General features: G+C 39.8%; 2 protein-coding genes across 2 annotated transcripts in view; both read left to right on the top strand.

Moving 5' to 3' along the window:
- LOC125239307 (xaa-Pro aminopeptidase ApepP) overlaps positions 1–10,907 on the top strand; it is a 58,720-nt gene extending 47,813 nt beyond the window's left edge. The window contains exons 12-21 of the mRNA XM_048146850.1: positions 993–1,073; positions 1,703–1,833; positions 3,346–3,495; positions 4,297–4,426; positions 5,322–5,427; positions 5,770–5,841; positions 6,780–6,871; positions 7,960–8,073; positions 9,289–9,408; positions 10,777–10,907. Of these exons, the coding sequence (XP_048002807.1) occupies positions 993–1,073; positions 1,703–1,833; positions 3,346–3,495; positions 4,297–4,426; positions 5,322–5,427; positions 5,770–5,841; positions 6,780–6,871; positions 7,960–8,073; positions 9,289–9,408; positions 10,777–10,785 (1,005 nt within the window). The 3' untranslated portion in view covers positions 10,786–10,907. The remainder of the gene's footprint in view (positions 1–992; positions 1,074–1,702; positions 1,834–3,345; positions 3,496–4,296; positions 4,427–5,321; positions 5,428–5,769; positions 5,842–6,779; positions 6,872–7,959; positions 8,074–9,288; positions 9,409–10,776) is intronic.
- A 2,940-nt stretch (positions 10,908–13,847) lies between these two features.
- LOC125239303 (xaa-Pro aminopeptidase ApepP-like) overlaps positions 13,848–18,502 on the top strand; it is a 68,927-nt gene continuing 64,272 nt past the window's right edge. Inside the window, exons 1-5 of the mRNA XM_048146846.1 lie at positions 13,848–14,246; positions 15,050–15,141; positions 15,719–15,843; positions 16,991–17,162; positions 17,404–17,510. Of these exons, the coding sequence (XP_048002803.1) occupies positions 14,215–14,246; positions 15,050–15,141; positions 15,719–15,843; positions 16,991–17,162; positions 17,404–17,510 (528 nt within the window). The 5' untranslated portion in view covers positions 13,848–14,214. The remainder of the gene's footprint in view (positions 14,247–15,049; positions 15,142–15,718; positions 15,844–16,990; positions 17,163–17,403; positions 17,511–18,502) is intronic.

Raw genomic sequence — 18,502 nt, 5'->3', positions numbered from 1 at the left:
TGAAATGAAAGAGATAGAAAATTTGACAGTATGGTACTCTTTTGCATGATTGTCATAATTCAAAATAAGAACGATGGCTTGCGTTGTAAACAGGGACCGAAACATGACACGGGCCCCTAGCGTCATCTATGTACTTTTCACTGTATCACTTGTAATGCCGTTGAACTACCGCGTGCGTACTTTAAAAAAAAAACGACATTTTTATTCAAATGACACTCTTAGTGACATCTAGCGACATAGATTTACGGCTGCCAACGGGGTACGGTGTTTAGTATGGACTCTGCTGGTCCTTTATAATCGTCCTTGACGGTAGTGTATTATTAACGAAAATGTGGACAAGCGATACAATATGTCTTGTAGCTTTCGATTATACTTAGTAGATGGCGTTAAGTGTCACTTTTGACATAGATTTATGACTCGAAAGTGACACTAAACGCCAATCTAGAAATAATCGATGGCAACAAGGCATTTTTTTGTGGCGCCATCTATGTGTGGCGTAGTGCATACGCGTTCTTAGGCGGTCATATTTTAATGTATGATTAAGTATAACTAAATTTTAATACTTTATGGGAACCAATAGAGAACCCTATAGAACACCTCCGTTCGTTTCTTAAAAATTAGTAGTATGTACTTTTCTAGTGCGAAAAGATATTCCTTCGTATTGTTAGCATGAAACGTACGAACGTGTCATGCTATTTCAGTCAGTCTCAGTACAAGATGTACATGACTGAACTAGCATGACAAATACGAACGTTTCCAGAAATATACGAAGGAAACCCTTTTCGGACTTTTCGCAGTACATCTGTACTCGTCACAATTTCGTTTTCTTTCAACCCCTTTTTGCCAAGAGTGGCACTGAAACTTGAGTAGTTCATGTGCTCTGTCTACCCCTTTATGGAATACAGGCGAGATTGTATGTATGTATGTATCTGTACTCGTAGTGAAATAAAATTTCGAAAGTTAATCATTACATGTTGATTTCAGGGAGACAGCATCAAAAACCTCTGTGTTTAATATCAGAAGTGTCGCCGGTCGCGCTCGCTAAACTCATCAAAAATGACGTGGAGTTGGTGGTAAGTACATAAAATTATAATATTGTCTTCGGTTACCGCGATAGTTACTCATGAAAAAAAACTGGAAACGGATTAAATCACGTATAATGAATTTACAATTCATCCCGACGTTTCGAACACTTTACAGCGTTCGTGGTCAACGGGTGACTGAGGAAAAATTACAATGTGCAAAAGCTAGCCTTATACAAGAAATATTAACGAACCATGACCATTAATAATATAGATTTCTAAGGCAGGTTCACACACTATAAATAAAGCTAGTTATACAATATTCAAAAAAATTACCATTACTATGTTAAAAAAACAATTAATCAATTATTTTTGTCCTTGTCACAATCTTAGAAAAAGTCCTAATAAATATACATCACGTCAAAAGCGTAGACATATTGTTCTTGGCCAGCCGGAACCGGATGGGCAGCATTGAATCCTACCAAATTACATAGGTTATTATATGGCATGTTATCAGAATGTTAAAACGTGTTTTTAATTTACTGTCATTGCAATTTGCTTTAATATTCTCTTCCTCACAGGCGCGAATCTTTCCGCTCATCATGTCAACGTGCATGTATTTAATCTGATTTTAATAAAAACACGGTGTATAAGAAAGCAATTGTGTTGCGTGTTATCAGGGCTTCCGCAACTGCCACGTGCGCGACGGTGTCGCTGTCAGCCGTCTTCTCCGCTGGCTGCATATCCAACTGGACGCCGGCGCTACAGTCACAGAGCCGCAAGTCGCCGAGAAACTTCTAGAGTTTCGCAAGTTAGTATATAAATTATTGATCCTGGTCACAGGGCACCAAATTGTAACAACACTAACAACCCCGCTATTATAAAAATGTAGGCTGTATGTTGTTTACCTGCTACTGTAAAGCAGTAAGCCGTCTCCTGGTAATGATCCTGGTCAACGGCACCAAAATGTAACAACCCTACTGGGGCTACTAGTATAAAAAGGTATGTTTTTGCCTGTAAAGCCGTCAGCCGTCTTTTTAGCTGGTTGCATAATGCATATCCAACTGGACGCCGGCGCTACAGTCACAGAGCCGCAAGTCGCCGAGAAACTTCTAGAGTTTCGCAAGTTAGTATATAAATTATTGATCCAGGTCACAGGGCACCAAATTGTAACATCCCTACTAGGGTTACTAGTATAAAAATGTAGGCTCTTGGCTTGCCACCTGCTACGGTTTTTTTTTAGTATGTATAGGTAGACGTTTGACCACGATCACATGCGCGGTCTACGCTTACCTATGAGTTACCTATTTACTCTTGCTTTAAAGAGACCTGGATTGTACTCATGTGGAAACACAGACTCAGGCAGGGCATTCCACTCCTTGGCGGTTCGCAAAATAAATGTTGAAGCGAAACGCTTAGTGCGTATTTTTGGAATACTAACCGTGAAGCGATGCCGCATTGCCGATTGTCTGGTGGTCCTAAGGTGAAATGGGGACGGAGGAACAAGGTATACAAGTAAAGTGGCTGCTACGTTCATACGTTGGATGCACATTCAACTGGACGCCGGCGCTACAGTCACAGGGCAACGAGTCGCCAAGAAACTTCTAGAGTTTCGCAAGTTAGTGTATTACATTATTGATCCTGGTCGCGGGGCACCAAATTGTAACAAGAGCGGCGTCTCCCGACACAAGCAATTTTGCTCACTGGGAGGCTTATCACAGTAAAGAATTTTGAATTTTGATTTTTTCTTGTTATGGCATGGCAGTAAGCTAACCGTTTCATTTCACGTTTAACCGTCACATTTAACTAGACTGCGGCGCGACTATCACAGGGCAACGAGTCGCCGAGAAACCTCGAGAGTTTCGCAAGTAAGTAGTAGTATCTTACGTCGGTTGGTGATCCTGGTCAACGGTACCAAAGTGTAACAACCCTACTAGTATAAAAACTTTGATTTTATGTTTTTTACTTGCCATCGTATGGCAGTAAGCTAGCTTCTCCTGACGCTACAGTCACAGTGCCACAAGTCGCCGAGAAACTTCTACTAGAGTTTCGTAAGTTAGTAGTAATATCTTATATCGATTGGTTATCCTGGTCAACGGAACCAAAATGTAACTACTCTATCAGTAATTAAAAATGAAAGCTATGTATTTTTTAGAAGTAGTGTGTGTGTGTGTGTCAGTGGTATCGTAGCTTTCGAATTAATGAACCGACTTAGATTCTGTTTGATAGCTGGATTAGTCGGGAGTGTTCTTAGCCACGGTCAAATAGGTCCATTGTGTCGGGGGTTTTCTGTTTTTTTTTTAAACTTAGTTTGCTTTTTTAGGGAGGAAGATGACTTCATGGGCCCCTCGTTCGAGACGATAGCCGGCGCTGGTGCGAACGGCGCCATCATACATTACACTCCTTCCAAAGATAATCCTACTGTCATTAAGAGAGACGACATGTTCCTACTGGACTCAGGAGGACAGTACAAGTACGTATAGCAGTTGAAATAATAAAATATTTTATTAGTGTATTTTTTATTCTTACAACCAACTGGGTTTCACTGAATCGAACCGGGGGTCGCGGCAAACCTCGATGGCGTTGGACAGATGACCTTGACGCCTTTGATAAGGACTGGTGGGAAACGGTTCAAGGCCGGGATACGTAGAAAAGGAAGAGGGAGGCCTTTGTCCAACACTGGGATATTCTTGGCTCATTAATGGGCCATTTTTTTTTTCAAAATTGTCCACCCCACTTCTCTTGTAACATGGGTATTGTTTACGCGATTCATACTCAGAATCGCGAGGTCTTGCGATCCTGATAGGAGAAAAAAAATGTCCCAAGATTTCCATACATTTTTCAAACCTTCCATTCTGTTACCGCCATACAAAATGTATGAAAAAATGGTAACGGAATGGGAAACAACCTTGGGACACTTTTTTTCTCCTATTAGGATTGAAAGAGCTCGCGCTTCTGAGTGGAAACCACATAAAAAATCCAAATCCAAAAAAAAGTAGGGTGGACAATTTTGAAAAAAAAAAGGCCCAAATAATAAATCAATTAGTGTTTTGGCTAAATATAGGCGAAAAATTATAAAGTACTGGTGAAATAAACACTATACATAAATATTAGCATCAACAATACAGGTTCTTGAGCAGCAATTGAAAATCTGGTAACCGTTCCTGTTAACCGTAGAATCAGCGCAGTTTACGATTAAATATTGATCTGCCTATCCCGTTTAGGAATACAGGCGTATGTATGTATGTACTTTACAATTGTGGCATTCTTGCAGGGATGGCACAACGGACATAACTCGCACCCGGCACATGGGCAGCCCTACAGCGGAACAGAAGGATGCCTTCACCAGAGTGCTGAAGGGACAGATCTCTGTTGGCTCAGCCCTGTTCCCCCAGGGAGTCAAGGTGAGTCTTCTTATATGGTCCTCGAGATCCCTATGGCATCGAGATAGACTGTCCTGTCATTAAGACGGTACTGGAGGGGTCAATTCTCCGTACAAACGATCTCGACTATTTCCTCCCTGGTTTTTGAAGATAGAGCAATGTTTTTTTTCAGTGTCGGGCCTTTTTGATTTATTTGACATTGTTATTTTTATAGACGCTAGAGCCCATCAAAAATTCCCAAAAACGGCGTTATTGATTGCGTAAAAAAAGGTATGGTATTCAAAATGGGTGACAATTAGCCAAAAAAACTAAACGGTCCGACACAGATTATTTCATTGTTATTCAGATTCAAATTTCGTTACGATTGATTAAGTTTTGAAGGAGGAAATAGTCTAGAGCGGAATCTCGATTTTATAGATTTTTTTTGCAAGAACAACTGTCCATTAAGATATTTTTTTTCGATAAATCTAAGTTAATAGTATTTTAAACTAAAATTCGCAATAAGAGTTTTGAATGATTCAAGGTTATTTTCATTAGACTTATATTGACCGGGATATAGACCGTGATTACTTTTTTGATTTTTATCTAGCTCCAGATATTTCGAAGGAGGGTAGATCGCGCGCTGTCTACGCAACTTTGACATCCACCCGCCTTCGTTAGTTTTCCGTGATCATGGTGCATGCAACTGTGTCGAAATATCGGGAGCTCGATAAAAATCAAAAAAGTAATCACGGTCTATATCGCGGTCAATATAAGTCTAATAGAATTCCCAAGTTGAAAGGGGGCTCCTTTCCCTTTTAGCATTTTCGCTCCTGTACCGTCTTAATACAATTAGAAGAAGACGTGCGATTTATCTCGCGGTGACATACTCTCGCGGCAATCATGGACAGTGTCTTACGTGTAAACTCGTCCTCAGGGCAACGTCCTGGACAGTTTCGCCCGCAAGGCCCTCTGGGACGTGGGGCTCGACTACGCTCACGGCACCGGGCACGGCGTCGGCCACTTTCTCAACGTGCACGAGGGCCCTCCGGCGTGTCCTGGAGGCCCTACCCGCACGACCCCGGCCTGAAGCCCCAGCAGATCCTGAGCAACGGTGAGACACCTGAGTATGACTCGAGGGGCCTCAGGCCCCAGTAAATCCTGTGTATATGGCACCGGGCACGGCGTCGGCCACTTTCTGAACGTGCACGAGAGGCCCTCCGGCGTGTCCTGGAGGCCCTACCCGCACGACCCCGGCCTGAAGCCCCAGCAGATCCTGAGCAACGGTGAGACACCTGAGTATGACTCGAGGGGCCTCAGGCCCCAGTAAATCCTGTGTATATGGCACCGGGCACGGCGTCGGCCACTTTCTGAACGTGCACGAGGGCCCTCCGGCGTGTCCTGGAGGCCCTACCCGCACGACCCCGGCCTGAAGCCCCAGCAGATCCTTAGCAACGGTGAGACACTTACTTCCATTCCACTTAGATCTTTTTAAATCAAGGTTGTAGGTTGACATGGTCTATCCTAGACTGCATCTGTACGAGTTTTATGTAAAAATGCTCCATTTTAGACTGCATAGGAGTTGTGTATGACACGAGGGGCCTCAGGCCCCAGCAAATCCTGAGCAACGGTGAGACACTTACTTCCAGCCCACTTAGATCTTTTTAAATCAAGGTTGTAGGTTGACATGGTCTATCCTAGACTGCATCTATACGAGTTTTATGTAAAAATACTCCATTTTAGACTGCATAGGAGACACAATTGTATATGACACGAGGGGCTTCAGGCCCCAGCAAATCCTGAGCAACGGTGAGACACATATTTTCAACCTTCTATCGCTTGGATCTTTTTAAGTCAAGATATTTTGTAGGTAAACATGCTCCATCAGGTGAGATTGTAGTAAAATTGACCTGTTTCTAATAAAAAAAGATACTTTATATATGACAAAAAGGCTTCAGTAACGGTGAGACACTTATGTATAACACGAGGGGCCTCAGGCCCCAGTAGATCCTGTGTATATGGCACCGGGTACGGCGTCGGAAACTTTCTGAACGTACACGAGGGGCCCTCGGGCGAGACCCCGGCCTGAAGCCCCAGCAGATCCTGAGCAACGGTGAGACACTTACTTCCAGAGTGAAGATCTTTTAGGTTGACATGGTCCACCCTAGACTGCATCGGTACGAGTTTTATGTAAAAATGCTCCATTTTTTACCGCATAGGAGATACTTGTGTATGACACGAGGGGCCTCAGGCCCCAGCAAATCCTGAACAATTGAATTTTTCCCAAAAAATATTTTAATGGCAATAGATCAAATTCTTATCTTGATTACACGCTAAAATTGTTAAGCTTCGCTTTTACTTATTCCTTACAACTATAACTTTGTTTTGTTTCCAGAACCGGGGTATTATAAAGTGGGAGAGTATGGCATCAGGCACGAAGATTTGGTCGAAACCGTCAGTGTTACCAAGGACTCCAACCATCCAAGAGTAAGATTTTTTAGTATATGTTTAATAGGGTGGATCAAAAAATCATATTACTAACTTGTCAATTAATAAATTTAACTTCGTTATTAATAATTTTGAAGAGAAAAGATACATCGAACAGCTTACGTCGGTTTGCAAGACTTGTAATATTAAAGTGTGTCAAAGAGTGGGCATAATGGTTGTTGGGACGATTGAGTCGATAATTCAATATTTTAACAAATTTTCTCTGCACTTTTTCAATACGATCGATGTGGTGTTTATAATAAGGGTTCCAGATTACACATCCGAAGTCCAGGACATCAAAAAACACTTCTGGAATTAGCAAACCTAATATTTATCAATCAATGACCCTTAGGCCTGATTTAGACGGCGTGGGAACTCGCATGCGATTTTAGTTACATTGCGGGCTGTTAAGGTTACATACAATTTTGCACAGCCGTCAAATACCGCAATGTAATAGAACTCGTATGCGAGTTCTCGTACCGTCTAAATGGGGCCTAAGTCTATGAAACCGTTGAGCAAAATTACTGCTTTTTAAATCAACATCTTCATCCCCCGCATTAGGTTTCAAATTTTAATAATCAAATAACGCGAGCGAAACCGCGGGCAAAAGCTACTTACTTATATAATCAACTTTATACTATTTTGTATTGGAAAATGAAATATTTATTTTTCAAGTAGGCATATTACAATGCGCATATGAACGTCAAATAAAGCTACGCCGCCTCTAACCCTACGCCTCAGCCTCGAGAAGATTTCAGTCCCCCCTCAGTTGGAGGGGGGGTATCCAATATGGGACCGGCAAGAAACTCGGCGGGCCACTTCTTTTCAAAACATTACATCTTATAATTAACATGCATTAAATAACAAGATAAAATTTAACATGCAAAAGTATTCTATGGAAATTAATTTCAATAAATTATATTGTTGTTTAATAATACGTCGTTCTTCTTCAGAAAAACATATCAAATTTTCACAGAAGAAAAAGATAATATAAATCTCAATATCATTAAATATTTTGACCTTTTTGCGCAGTTTTCCACTAGTACTACTAACTGTTTTATTTGGAATATTATTTGTCTTCATATCAGGCTCAACATCTGGTGGGAGACTATGACGGTCGCGGTGTCTTGGGCTTCGACACGCTGACTTTGGTGCCTCACCACCGTGCCTGCATTGACGCTAGCCTGCTCGACGATTTCGAGGTAACACTTCACTACATAGTATAAAACAAAGTCGCTTTCTCTGTCCCTATGTATGCTTAAATCTTTAAAACTACGTAACGGATTTTGATGCGGTTTTTTTTAATAGATAGAGTGATTCTAGAGGAAGGTTTATATGTAGGTATAGTACCCGTGCGAAGCCGGGGCGGGTCGCTAGTATTTTTATAAAATCATCCCCATCGTCCAACCCTCCCCATTTACCATCGGACTCTTAGACGCACGACCGGTTTCCATCCTTACTTGGTAGATATTCCGCGAATTTGCACGAAGCGCTTTGCTCGTGGCGTCTTAATAACAATTTTCGGCTTCGCCTCAAATTGTTACCCACGCCACTCGTCTTTATTGACCTCCTTCAAACGCCTGTTGTATAAAATACTATAATGAAGTGCACGAAATAGAAGAAAAATATGGACAGTAGTTATGTTTAAAAATAATTTCTATTTAATAAGTCAAAGAGAAAGATTTATAAACTAAATGAATTGACCGTGACGTCACTCCTCAGTATTTCATAGTTATTTCATATTAGCAAATCGTTTTGACAGTTCATAAAAAGAAGCTGATTTGACTAGTAGGAAACTAGCCTATTACATGTTTTCTCATGATTTGAGACATTTTTGACTTTACTGGCTAGGTATGTAACTTTTTTTATTTTTATACTACGTCGGTGGCAAACAAGCATACGGCCCGCCTGATGTAAAGCGGTCACCGTAACCTATGGACGCCTGCAACTCAAACAGTGTCACATGCGCGTTGCCACCCCATTAGAAACTTGTACATTCCCTTTTGCTGTGTTAAGTACACAGCAAAAAGGAGTGTACAAGTTCTAAGGAGGGTTCGGGTTGCCGACGACTCAAAGGACAATAGACGGAACAAGTTAGTTCCGTAAGTCCTCCCGTCATCAGCACCCCGCACCCTCGTTGAGCTCTGGCAGCCTTACTCACCGGCAGGAACACAACACTATGAGTAGGGTCTAGTGCTATTTGGCTGCGGTCTTCTGTAAGGCGGAGGTACTACCCCAGTTGGGCTCTGCTCTAGATTCGAGCGAGACGATATCCGCTGTGCTGTGCCCTACCACACAAAGCGGAATATCATTCGCTATGCCCTACCTCCTACAACTAACTTACTTATTTACTTACTTACTTACTTATGTAACCTATTATTTTTCGAAGTGGGTGTAATATTGTCTGTTCATTGCAGCTGGCATACTTGAACGCGTATCATAAGCGTGTGGTTGACACACTCGGCCCCATATTAGAGGCCCGCGGCCTCACAGAAGACGCGGCTTGGTTGGCGGCTGAATGCGCCCCCATAATTAAGGGCTAGGTAAGTAGATGGTTTCATGGTCCATTTTTAACCACCTTCCAAATCTCAAAGGAAGGGGTTTTCAATTCGTCTGTATTTTTTTTTTTTTAATGTTTGTTCCTCGATATCTCCGTCGTTACTGGACCGATTTTGAAAATTTTTTTTTTGATTGAATGTATATGCAGATTGGTCCCATTTTTCTCAGAACCCAGTTCTGATGATGGGATCCTGGAGAAATCGAGGGAACTCCTCAAATCTGACATACATATGGTGATTTTTGTGTTTGTAAAGGAACAGCATGCATTTACGTACGGAACAGTGACATTTGGTGCAGTGGAACTCCTGATGATGGTCAGAATGGAACTCCTCAAATCTGAACGGCACACTTATAGTGACTTTGGTATTTTTATAAGAACAGCATGCACTTACGTCCAGAACAGTGACATTTGGTGCAGTGGAACTGCTGATGATGGTCAGAACGGAACTCCTCAAATCTGAACGGCACACTTATAGTGACTTTGGTATTTTTATAAGAACAGCATGCACTTACGTCCAGAACAGTGACATTTGGTGCAGTGGAACTGCTGATGAAGAGTGAGCCGCCCCTGGTTAGAGTTCCGTTCTGATAATCATTCTCATCTGTAAGTACTTCAGAATCATCCAGATTTCAAAATTGGTTCAGAAATGACGGAGATATCGAATAACAATCATTAAAAAATATACAGACGAATTGATAACATAATCCAACATTTGAAAGTATTTATCACCAGAACCCCAAAGGAAGGCGGTTTTTTTTTTCTTAAAAATTATTACACCACCTGTTACAAAAAAAGTGGGTTGGACAACTTGGAAAAAAAATGGCCCTTATACTACTTACAGTACTGATTGTGAGTCCCACACTGTAGCTGAGGTGCTTAAGACGATACAGAAGACGCTAGAGCCCATCAAACATTTCCTAAAACGGCCTTATTGATTGGCGCAAAAAAAGGTAAGGTGTGGTATTCAAAATTGGTAACAATTATCCAGAAAAACTAAACGGTCCGACACAGGTTTTTTTTTCCTCCTTGCGTTATACCGGCATTTGCCGCGGCTCAATGGGAGCCTGGGGTCCGCTTTGACAACACAGGTTATTTCATTGTTATTCTTGATTCTCAAATTTCGTTACGATTGATTAAGTTTTGAAGGAGGAAACAGTCGAGAGCGGAACCTCGATTTTAAAGAGTTTTTCGCAATATCTTTTAACTGAGTCGCTAGATGTCACTTAACTATGCCTATACAAATAACCCACATTTACTGATGTATGAAGTTACATCTCTTCCCTTACTTATTCCTCTATGCTAGCGCCTGAGTTAAATGTGATTTTGATTTTTTTTTCTTTTTCAGATACGCTGAGATTTCGATGTCCTGGAAAAATGAAAAAGGAGCTTTTACCGCTTTAACGTTTATATTTTTTGTAACTTATCCTGTATGTATACTAATATTAAAACATGCAATAAATATTGATCAATTATTAATATTTTGTTTTATTTTTGATATTTTGAGTTTTTTGTGCAGTCAGTCAGTGGGTTCCGGCAGAAAATCAGTGCTTCGGTCGAAAGAGCGAAGCGTATCACTGAGCCGCGACCCTTTTGTCCTGCTGCATCGCACACTTTGTATTTTCTTTTTATTTTCTCTTTTTTGTTATTCTTGTTTTTTTTTACTGTCTCAGTTATATTTTACTGTTCTGTCTCTTTTTTATGTTGCGCCTAATTTGTGTGTTTTAAATTGTGTATTGTATTGTGTGTGTTTGCAGGCTGCCAATTAAATGACTTATCTATCTATCTATCAATTCGTAGTTAATTGATTGTAGATTAAATATCCTTATTAGATCCACCACTGTAGAACATTTATTTCAGAAAACTACATGGTTCAACGGTTTAAGCGGAACATGCATAATCGATTCTCCATACTAAACTACTTAGTAATAGTCCTTATACTTGTTCCTCCTCTGTCAGTAAACACACACACTATACGTGCTCTTACGTTCTGTTTAGTTATAAGACTTGTTATTAATTTTCTTGGTGCCCTGAAAACCAGTGCCGCGTCTATTAGACACGGTATTCGCTGAGTGGCATCCTATTTGGTGTACTAGTTAAAGTATTACTTGTTTTTATTATGTATCTATAAGTATGCCAAATAAATATTTTCTATTCAATCTATTATATTCTCCTTGGATACTAAAGTGAAGCCCCCCATTCACGGTACGATATATCTGTACGATCCGTCGCAACAGATCCACTATTTCGGGGGTGTTTTCAAAATTTTAATTTTGTGGTTTGGTTATTTAGCTTCTAGGGTTAAAGACCATTGAAAATGAGCCACGTTTTAATGGGTCAGTAAATTGATTTCAGTTTTGGAGAAATGTATATATAACCTTTCTCAACAAGAGATATTACGATTACAATCATATAAATAAGTGTCACTGATTACAATACAAAAGCTTATCTACCTACGAATTATCTTATATAATATAATGAGATTACTAGAATACCTACTATTCAAATTTATTCGTGTTATCGTGAAACGTAATAATAATATATATAGACGTGAATGACGCTATTTCAGTTTATAACGTGAATAACTATATTATTAAGCGGGCTTTTATATATTTTTAATTTCAAGTAAACCTACCGAGCATAGCGAGGGATTCAAGTAGCGCACTTTTCTTCTCCGCTGGGAGCAAAAAAGTGCGCTTTTTTTCTTTTTTACACACATTTGGGTTTAATCATATTTTGGAACATAATAATTCCCTCATAGTTAAGTGATGTAAAAAGATATATTCATTCTTTATTTACATGAACATATTTACATAATTATATAAGGAACTAACTACAAGATATAACGTACACGGGGCAAATCTTGACTGGGGCGCAATTCTAACTACTTAATCCATTTTTTCCATTATTACACTATGATGTTGAGTTCTACATGTATCCACTGAACACGCCTACCATATATGTTATAACCGGTGGACACTCTATTTAATAATGCAAACATTGTAAAACATGGAAAAAATGTACCAGTTACATTTGTCCCCCAGTCGAGATTTGTACCATGTTACATTTATTTCCACCTGGCTACGCTCAAAATTAATAATAGATTCCTTTTCGTTCAGCCGGCGTATCATGCTGCCAATTTTATCACTTATACTCGTGGATAAGACATCTGTCACTCTCACACTGACATACTTGCTAAAGCGTGATGGATGCTTTATCCACGTGGATAAGTGATAAAATTGGCAGCATGATACGCCGGCGGGATTAAATTTACGCCCTCGCTGTAAATATGTAATTTTGCTCCCTTGAAACGCAATCAACTATGGTTCCCTTGGGACACAATTTACGATTTTCTTCATAACAACACAACCACAGTAAAGAGTATACACAATGACGCTTTAAAAAGCTAAAAAACAACGCGGCACTCGAGTTATCAGTTTCACAACAACCACTCTGGTTTGTTTGAAAGCACTCACTTTGAGAGAAAATCAATAATGCTCACTAACAAAATAATGTAACCAGTAAAATAACTATTTTTTGGGCCATTTTTTCCAAAGTTGTCCACCCCACTTTTTTTGTAACATGGGTATGTTTTACGCGATTCTTACTCAGAATCGCGAGCTCTTTCGATCCTGATAGAAGAAAAATAATGTCCCAAGATTTCCATACATTTTTCAAACATTCCATTCCGTTACCGCCATACAAAATATATGAAAAAATGGTAACGGAATGGGAAAAAACCTTGGGACTTTTTTTTCTCATATTAGAATTCTTAGCCTCTGTTGGCAGATCGCTGGATTAATCGATCTAGAGGCCGTGAGTGCAAGTTAAGTACCACCCCAGACAGACGCATCCTCGAGTTCGAAAGTTACGACCGTCTAATTAACGTCCTGTAGGCGAATTTCTCCGACGCGAAACGAAAACGAAACGCCGCGAAAGTTAGTCTCGCTCTGTCGCGCCAATACGCAAGAGCGATAGAGATAGATATCTACTAGCGTTTCGTTTCGTGAGCGTTTGTGCCATTCGGTTTGTGCCACAAGGTGGACTGATGACATAATCATAATAATCATAATCATAATCATTTTATTGGTAATAGATAAATTACATGTCAATATTTGAAATACAATCGTAATAAATAAAAATTATGACATGGTGAAGGTCGCAGGACTCCGCTGAATGTGTGGCGCAGGACAGGTCATTGTGGCAATATTTGGGGGAGGCCTATGTCCAACAGTGGACGTCTTTCGGCCGATATGATGATGATGAATGAGTAACGCCGTAGTCCGTCGCTAGTATAGAAATCAATAATTTACCCCGTTATCATAATCCGGTGTATCAGCAATATTGGCAGATATGGCTAATTGATTTCTCAATTTCTCAATTATTTATTTACTCATGCATAAACTTACAGCTAGGGTGCCAAGGCGCTTATGCGGTAGATACAAAATATCATTTTATACACTCATAACTAGTACATTACAATTAAGGTTCAAACCAAACATCAGAAAAATATCAGAGGTCATTACAAACAAATGAAATAATTGAAGATGTCAAACTTAAACCTAAGTGGATGTCATACCGATTAATATCAACTATTTTCTAATTTTTCAAAAAAAAACATTTATAAAGTTTAGGAATTTTCCAACGAAGACTCCGATTCTGTCGTAGTATATATCAGCATCATGATTAAAATTTAAAAACTCATTAAACAGTGAGAGAGCTCTAGAAGTGGGAGCGTTCTGTGCCCGACGGGTACGAACCACATATTGATACAGTGTTTAGTGCGATGGCGAGGTGGCCAGTGCTTTTGGCGTTCTGGTAAGTATTTCTTTTATTTATTTATTTTTATTTTTATCTTATTTAGAACTCATACAGTCATTTATACATATGAAAAGGGTGCATATAAATATACGCATGCGAACTTACTCTAAAAAATACCTGGAGGTTCATAAAATTTAGAACAGTAAAAATACATAACACTGCTTTTTTTTTGATTTTTGATTTTTAAGGTAAGGCTAAGGTTTTTTTTTTTTAATCTTTATTTAAGAGCTTGTCACCGAAGTGAACATGTCGCTCCGTAAAAATCAACATACAGTTTTATTGTCTTACAAAGGCTAAGGTTACATAATACAATAAGTATTGAAAATACAAGAGTATGCAAAGATGGTTACTACGAAAATCTTTATAAATTTTCTTTATTTATTTATTTATGAAAACTGAATAAACATACCGCGAGCAAACCAACGCCAAAATGAAAAGGGGTGATAGGACATCATCACATAGCTATCTATCATTTTAAGCGAATTTGACCTTAATGAAATTGTCGTTGTTTTCGAGATACCTGTAGGCACTTTTTTACTTTTTTCCATACTAATATCTCCATTTTCATAAAACAATTTCACATTTTCAATACCTGGGTGATTCTCAAAATAGTGGCATCGTACATACATGCGACGGTGTTTAACTGAGTCAAAAGAAAACTAGTGGCGTCTTTATTAACAATTTTCGGCTTCGCCTCAAATTACCCACGCCACTCGCCTTTTTTGACCTCCTTTTAACGCCGGTTGCATAAAATACTAAGTATAATATCTATTGTGTTTGTTAACAACCTGTGTTTTTAGTATAACAGCAGAAACGGTGTGGGGCCACATTCTACGGCCAGGCCGCACCATCAGCAACTTCGAATGGGCGGAGCCCGATGAAGCGGTTTATAGTATGTTAACCCCTTATTTGCTTATGCTTTAGTTCTTCTTTCTTAGTTATCTTCATTTGGTTGATTACGGTAAGCTCAAAAAGGGTTGCGTTGAGGGTACCATAGAAAACATCCATGACTCAGGAACAAATATCGTGCTCATCACATTAAATAAATGCCATTTCCAATAGAGTACCTAGTCTGTTAATATTTTTTGATGAATACTTTTGCATGTTAAATTGTATCTTGTTATTTAATGCATGCTAATTATAAGATGTAATGTTTTGAAAAGGAGTGGCCCGCCGAGTTTCTTGCCGGTCGACGGATAGTGGATAACTGAGGGGGGACTGAAATCTTCTCGAGGTTGACGCGTAGGATTAGAGCCGGCGTAGCTATTTGACGTTCATATGCGCATTGTAATATGCCTACTTGAAAATACATATTTCATTTTCATTTTTGAATGCCCGTAACCCAGGACTGCGGCTTAGCAGGCAGGGTCACTATACCCGCTGGGTACCAGTCGTCGAACAGTTTATCACCACAGCTATTTAACAAGTATTTTGGTTGTCTAAGTTCAATATCATCGTTAATGTTTCAGTTGACGATGGATCCGGGCGCACGACAAGCGCTAAAACCGCCGCGGAGCGCATCGCTGCTCTTCGGGCGGTCATGGAAGAACATAATGTAGACGCCTACATCGTGCCTACTGCCGACGCTCACAATGTAAGTTCCAAGTCTTGTGTGTATGTGTGTGTGTCTGTATGTGTGTTGTAACCGCTGTGCAGCGAGAGCGGTCATGGAGGGACATAATGTAGACGCCTACATCGTGCCTACTGCCGACGCTCATAATGTGAGTTCCAAGTCTTGTGTGTGTGTGTGTGTGTGTCTGTATGTATGTTGTGTGTTGTAACCGCTGCTCTTCGGGCGGTCATGAAGGAACATAACGTACACGCCTACATTGTGCCTACTGCCGACGCTCATAATGCGAGTTCCGAGTCATTATTGTTGTAACCACACCACAGTGGACAAACACACATCAACGCCACGAGTTCACCACACCAACTGTTAAAGGCTCTCTTAATTATTCGAAAACGGATAGCAAAATTGCATATTATACACAAGAGTGCAAAGTAATTTCATACAAATTTTAACTTGATTTTTTACCGTGGCTGGTAGAATTGATGTTTTTAAATGTTGATTTCAAATAATGTTGATTCAATTGATGGATTTAGTTTGAGGTTTTACACGTACGGTGTTTATTGTGTTTCACTCGGGGACAAAATTTGCTTAAACTTCGGGTGTTGAAACGTTCGCAACGCTTAAGATTCTACTTTGCAATATTTGAATCTTTCGCTTGCTCGGGTAGGTTATTATTGTCACGTACGGTTAAACAACAACTTTGCCTCCTGTAAAACAAATAACTTTTTCCCCTCACTAGCTCGGAAACACGTGTTTTGTCCTTTAATACCAGCGGGTAAAAACGCATTTTATCCATTAGTAGGTAAGGTAATTTGACCTTGTATAAAGTCAAATTAACTGCTTTAAAATTGATAAAAGTAGGTGAATCTAGTAACAAAGATGATTTACCACCTGTGGAACACTGGAGGCAGTGATAAACGCATTTTTTGCGTTGTGGTTTCCTCGCTATACTTAGTGAGGGGAAAAGTTTTGTGTTACACTCTGGTGCAACTTTATTTTTCTTCTCGTGTGTTAAAACTCGTAAGTTCAGGATTCTATTCTCGAACCACGAGCGAAGCGAGTCAGTCAACTATAGTCTCCTTTCGCTTGCTCGTTTTTCAATTCCACACTCGGCGTTAAAATACAACTTTGCCCCCTTGTATAACAAATAACTATTTTATTTTATTTCCAGTCCGAGTACATATCAGCAACGGACGCCCGTCGCGTATGGCTCTCCGGCCTCACTGGCTCGTCCGGCACCGCTGTAGTGACTAAAGACCACGCTCTAGTGTGGACCGATGGGAGGTACTTCACCCAGTTCGAAATACAAGTCGACACTACACAGTGGACGCTTATGAAACGAGGTGAGACAGAGAGAACAATAGATAGAGTATCATTTATTGGACAAAAATAACACTCTTAAAATAAAAACAATAATACTAAAACTAAAAATATTAAGGACTAAGTAACCTCCTTAGGCATGGTGCCGTAGACACTGGCAGCATTTCCTTTTGGTTAAAAAAGTAACATTTATTTTGAAACTTGATAAGAGTACTTTTCTGCATACCCACGCTCATTTTCCTAACATTCGGATTCCTTTTACAGGCCAAGATTTAACAATCCAAGAGTGGCTGGCCAGCAACCTGACCTCAGGCGCTATAGTGGGTGTGGACCCAACCACTTACACCAGAACAGCTTGGCTGGCGCTACAGGTATTTCGCACGCATTTCAATCGGAAACTCTCCCTCACGCCATCTCTCGCGCTATGTCGAAACCACCTGAGTTGGTTCACATAGGCACTGGTCCCACCGCGAGCTAGTAAGCTATGAGCTATCGGCTATAAAAACGATCAAAAGATAAGGACTCCCGTGCAAATAAAAGAGACACGGCTATTTTGATAGCTCACCGCTGGGCGAGTAACTATAAACATCGCCGTGTCTCTTTTATTTACACGGGAGTGCTTATCTTTTGTTCGTTTTTATAGCCGATAGCTCATAGCTTACTAGCTCGCGGTGGGACCAGTGCCATAGCATAGGGGGCAACCATACCGTCCTACCCTAGAGGGGGACCTGTAGCGGGTAGAACGGTATGGTTGCCCCCTATGTGATATACAAGTCCTTGTATATGTGTATGTAGTAGATATTATTATAAGCAACTGTGACCTGTGACAGAGAGGATACAGGCATCTGCTTCGGTTGCAGAGTAAGCTGGTTCGATTCCAGCCTCAAGCACTAGGCCTTGGTCACTTTTTCTTTCATATGTGTACTTTATTTCAGTTTTAATTTGAAGGCTCTTCTGTAACCTCATTACAATGAGTAATAGGCTACTTGCCTCCTAGTCAAATCAGCTTCTTTTTAAGAACTGTCAAAACGAATTTTAACGACTTTTTAATATGGAATTAATATCTTTTTAAGAACTGTCAAAACGAATTTTAACGACTTTTTAATATGGAATTAATATCTTTTTAAGAACTGTCAAAACGAATTTTAACGACTTTTTAATATGGAATTAATATGAAATCGAATTGAGTGACGTAACGGTCAATTCAGTTACTTTATATATTTCTACCTGACTTATTAAATAGAAATTGGATTTAAAAATAACTTCTGTCCATGTTTTTCTTATAATTATCTGATGCTATTTCATGCATGGTATAAAATATTTTATTTTAAGAACAGTTAAGTTCCCTATTGTTTATTTATTT

Source organism: Leguminivora glycinivorella, chromosome 25, assembly GCF_023078275.1.
Source record: "Leguminivora glycinivorella isolate SPB_JAAS2020 chromosome 25, LegGlyc_1.1, whole genome shotgun sequence".
NCBI classification, from domain to species: domain Eukaryota; kingdom Metazoa; phylum Arthropoda; class Insecta; order Lepidoptera; family Tortricidae; genus Leguminivora; species Leguminivora glycinivorella.
This window is presented reverse-complemented; position numbering and strand designations above follow the sequence as displayed.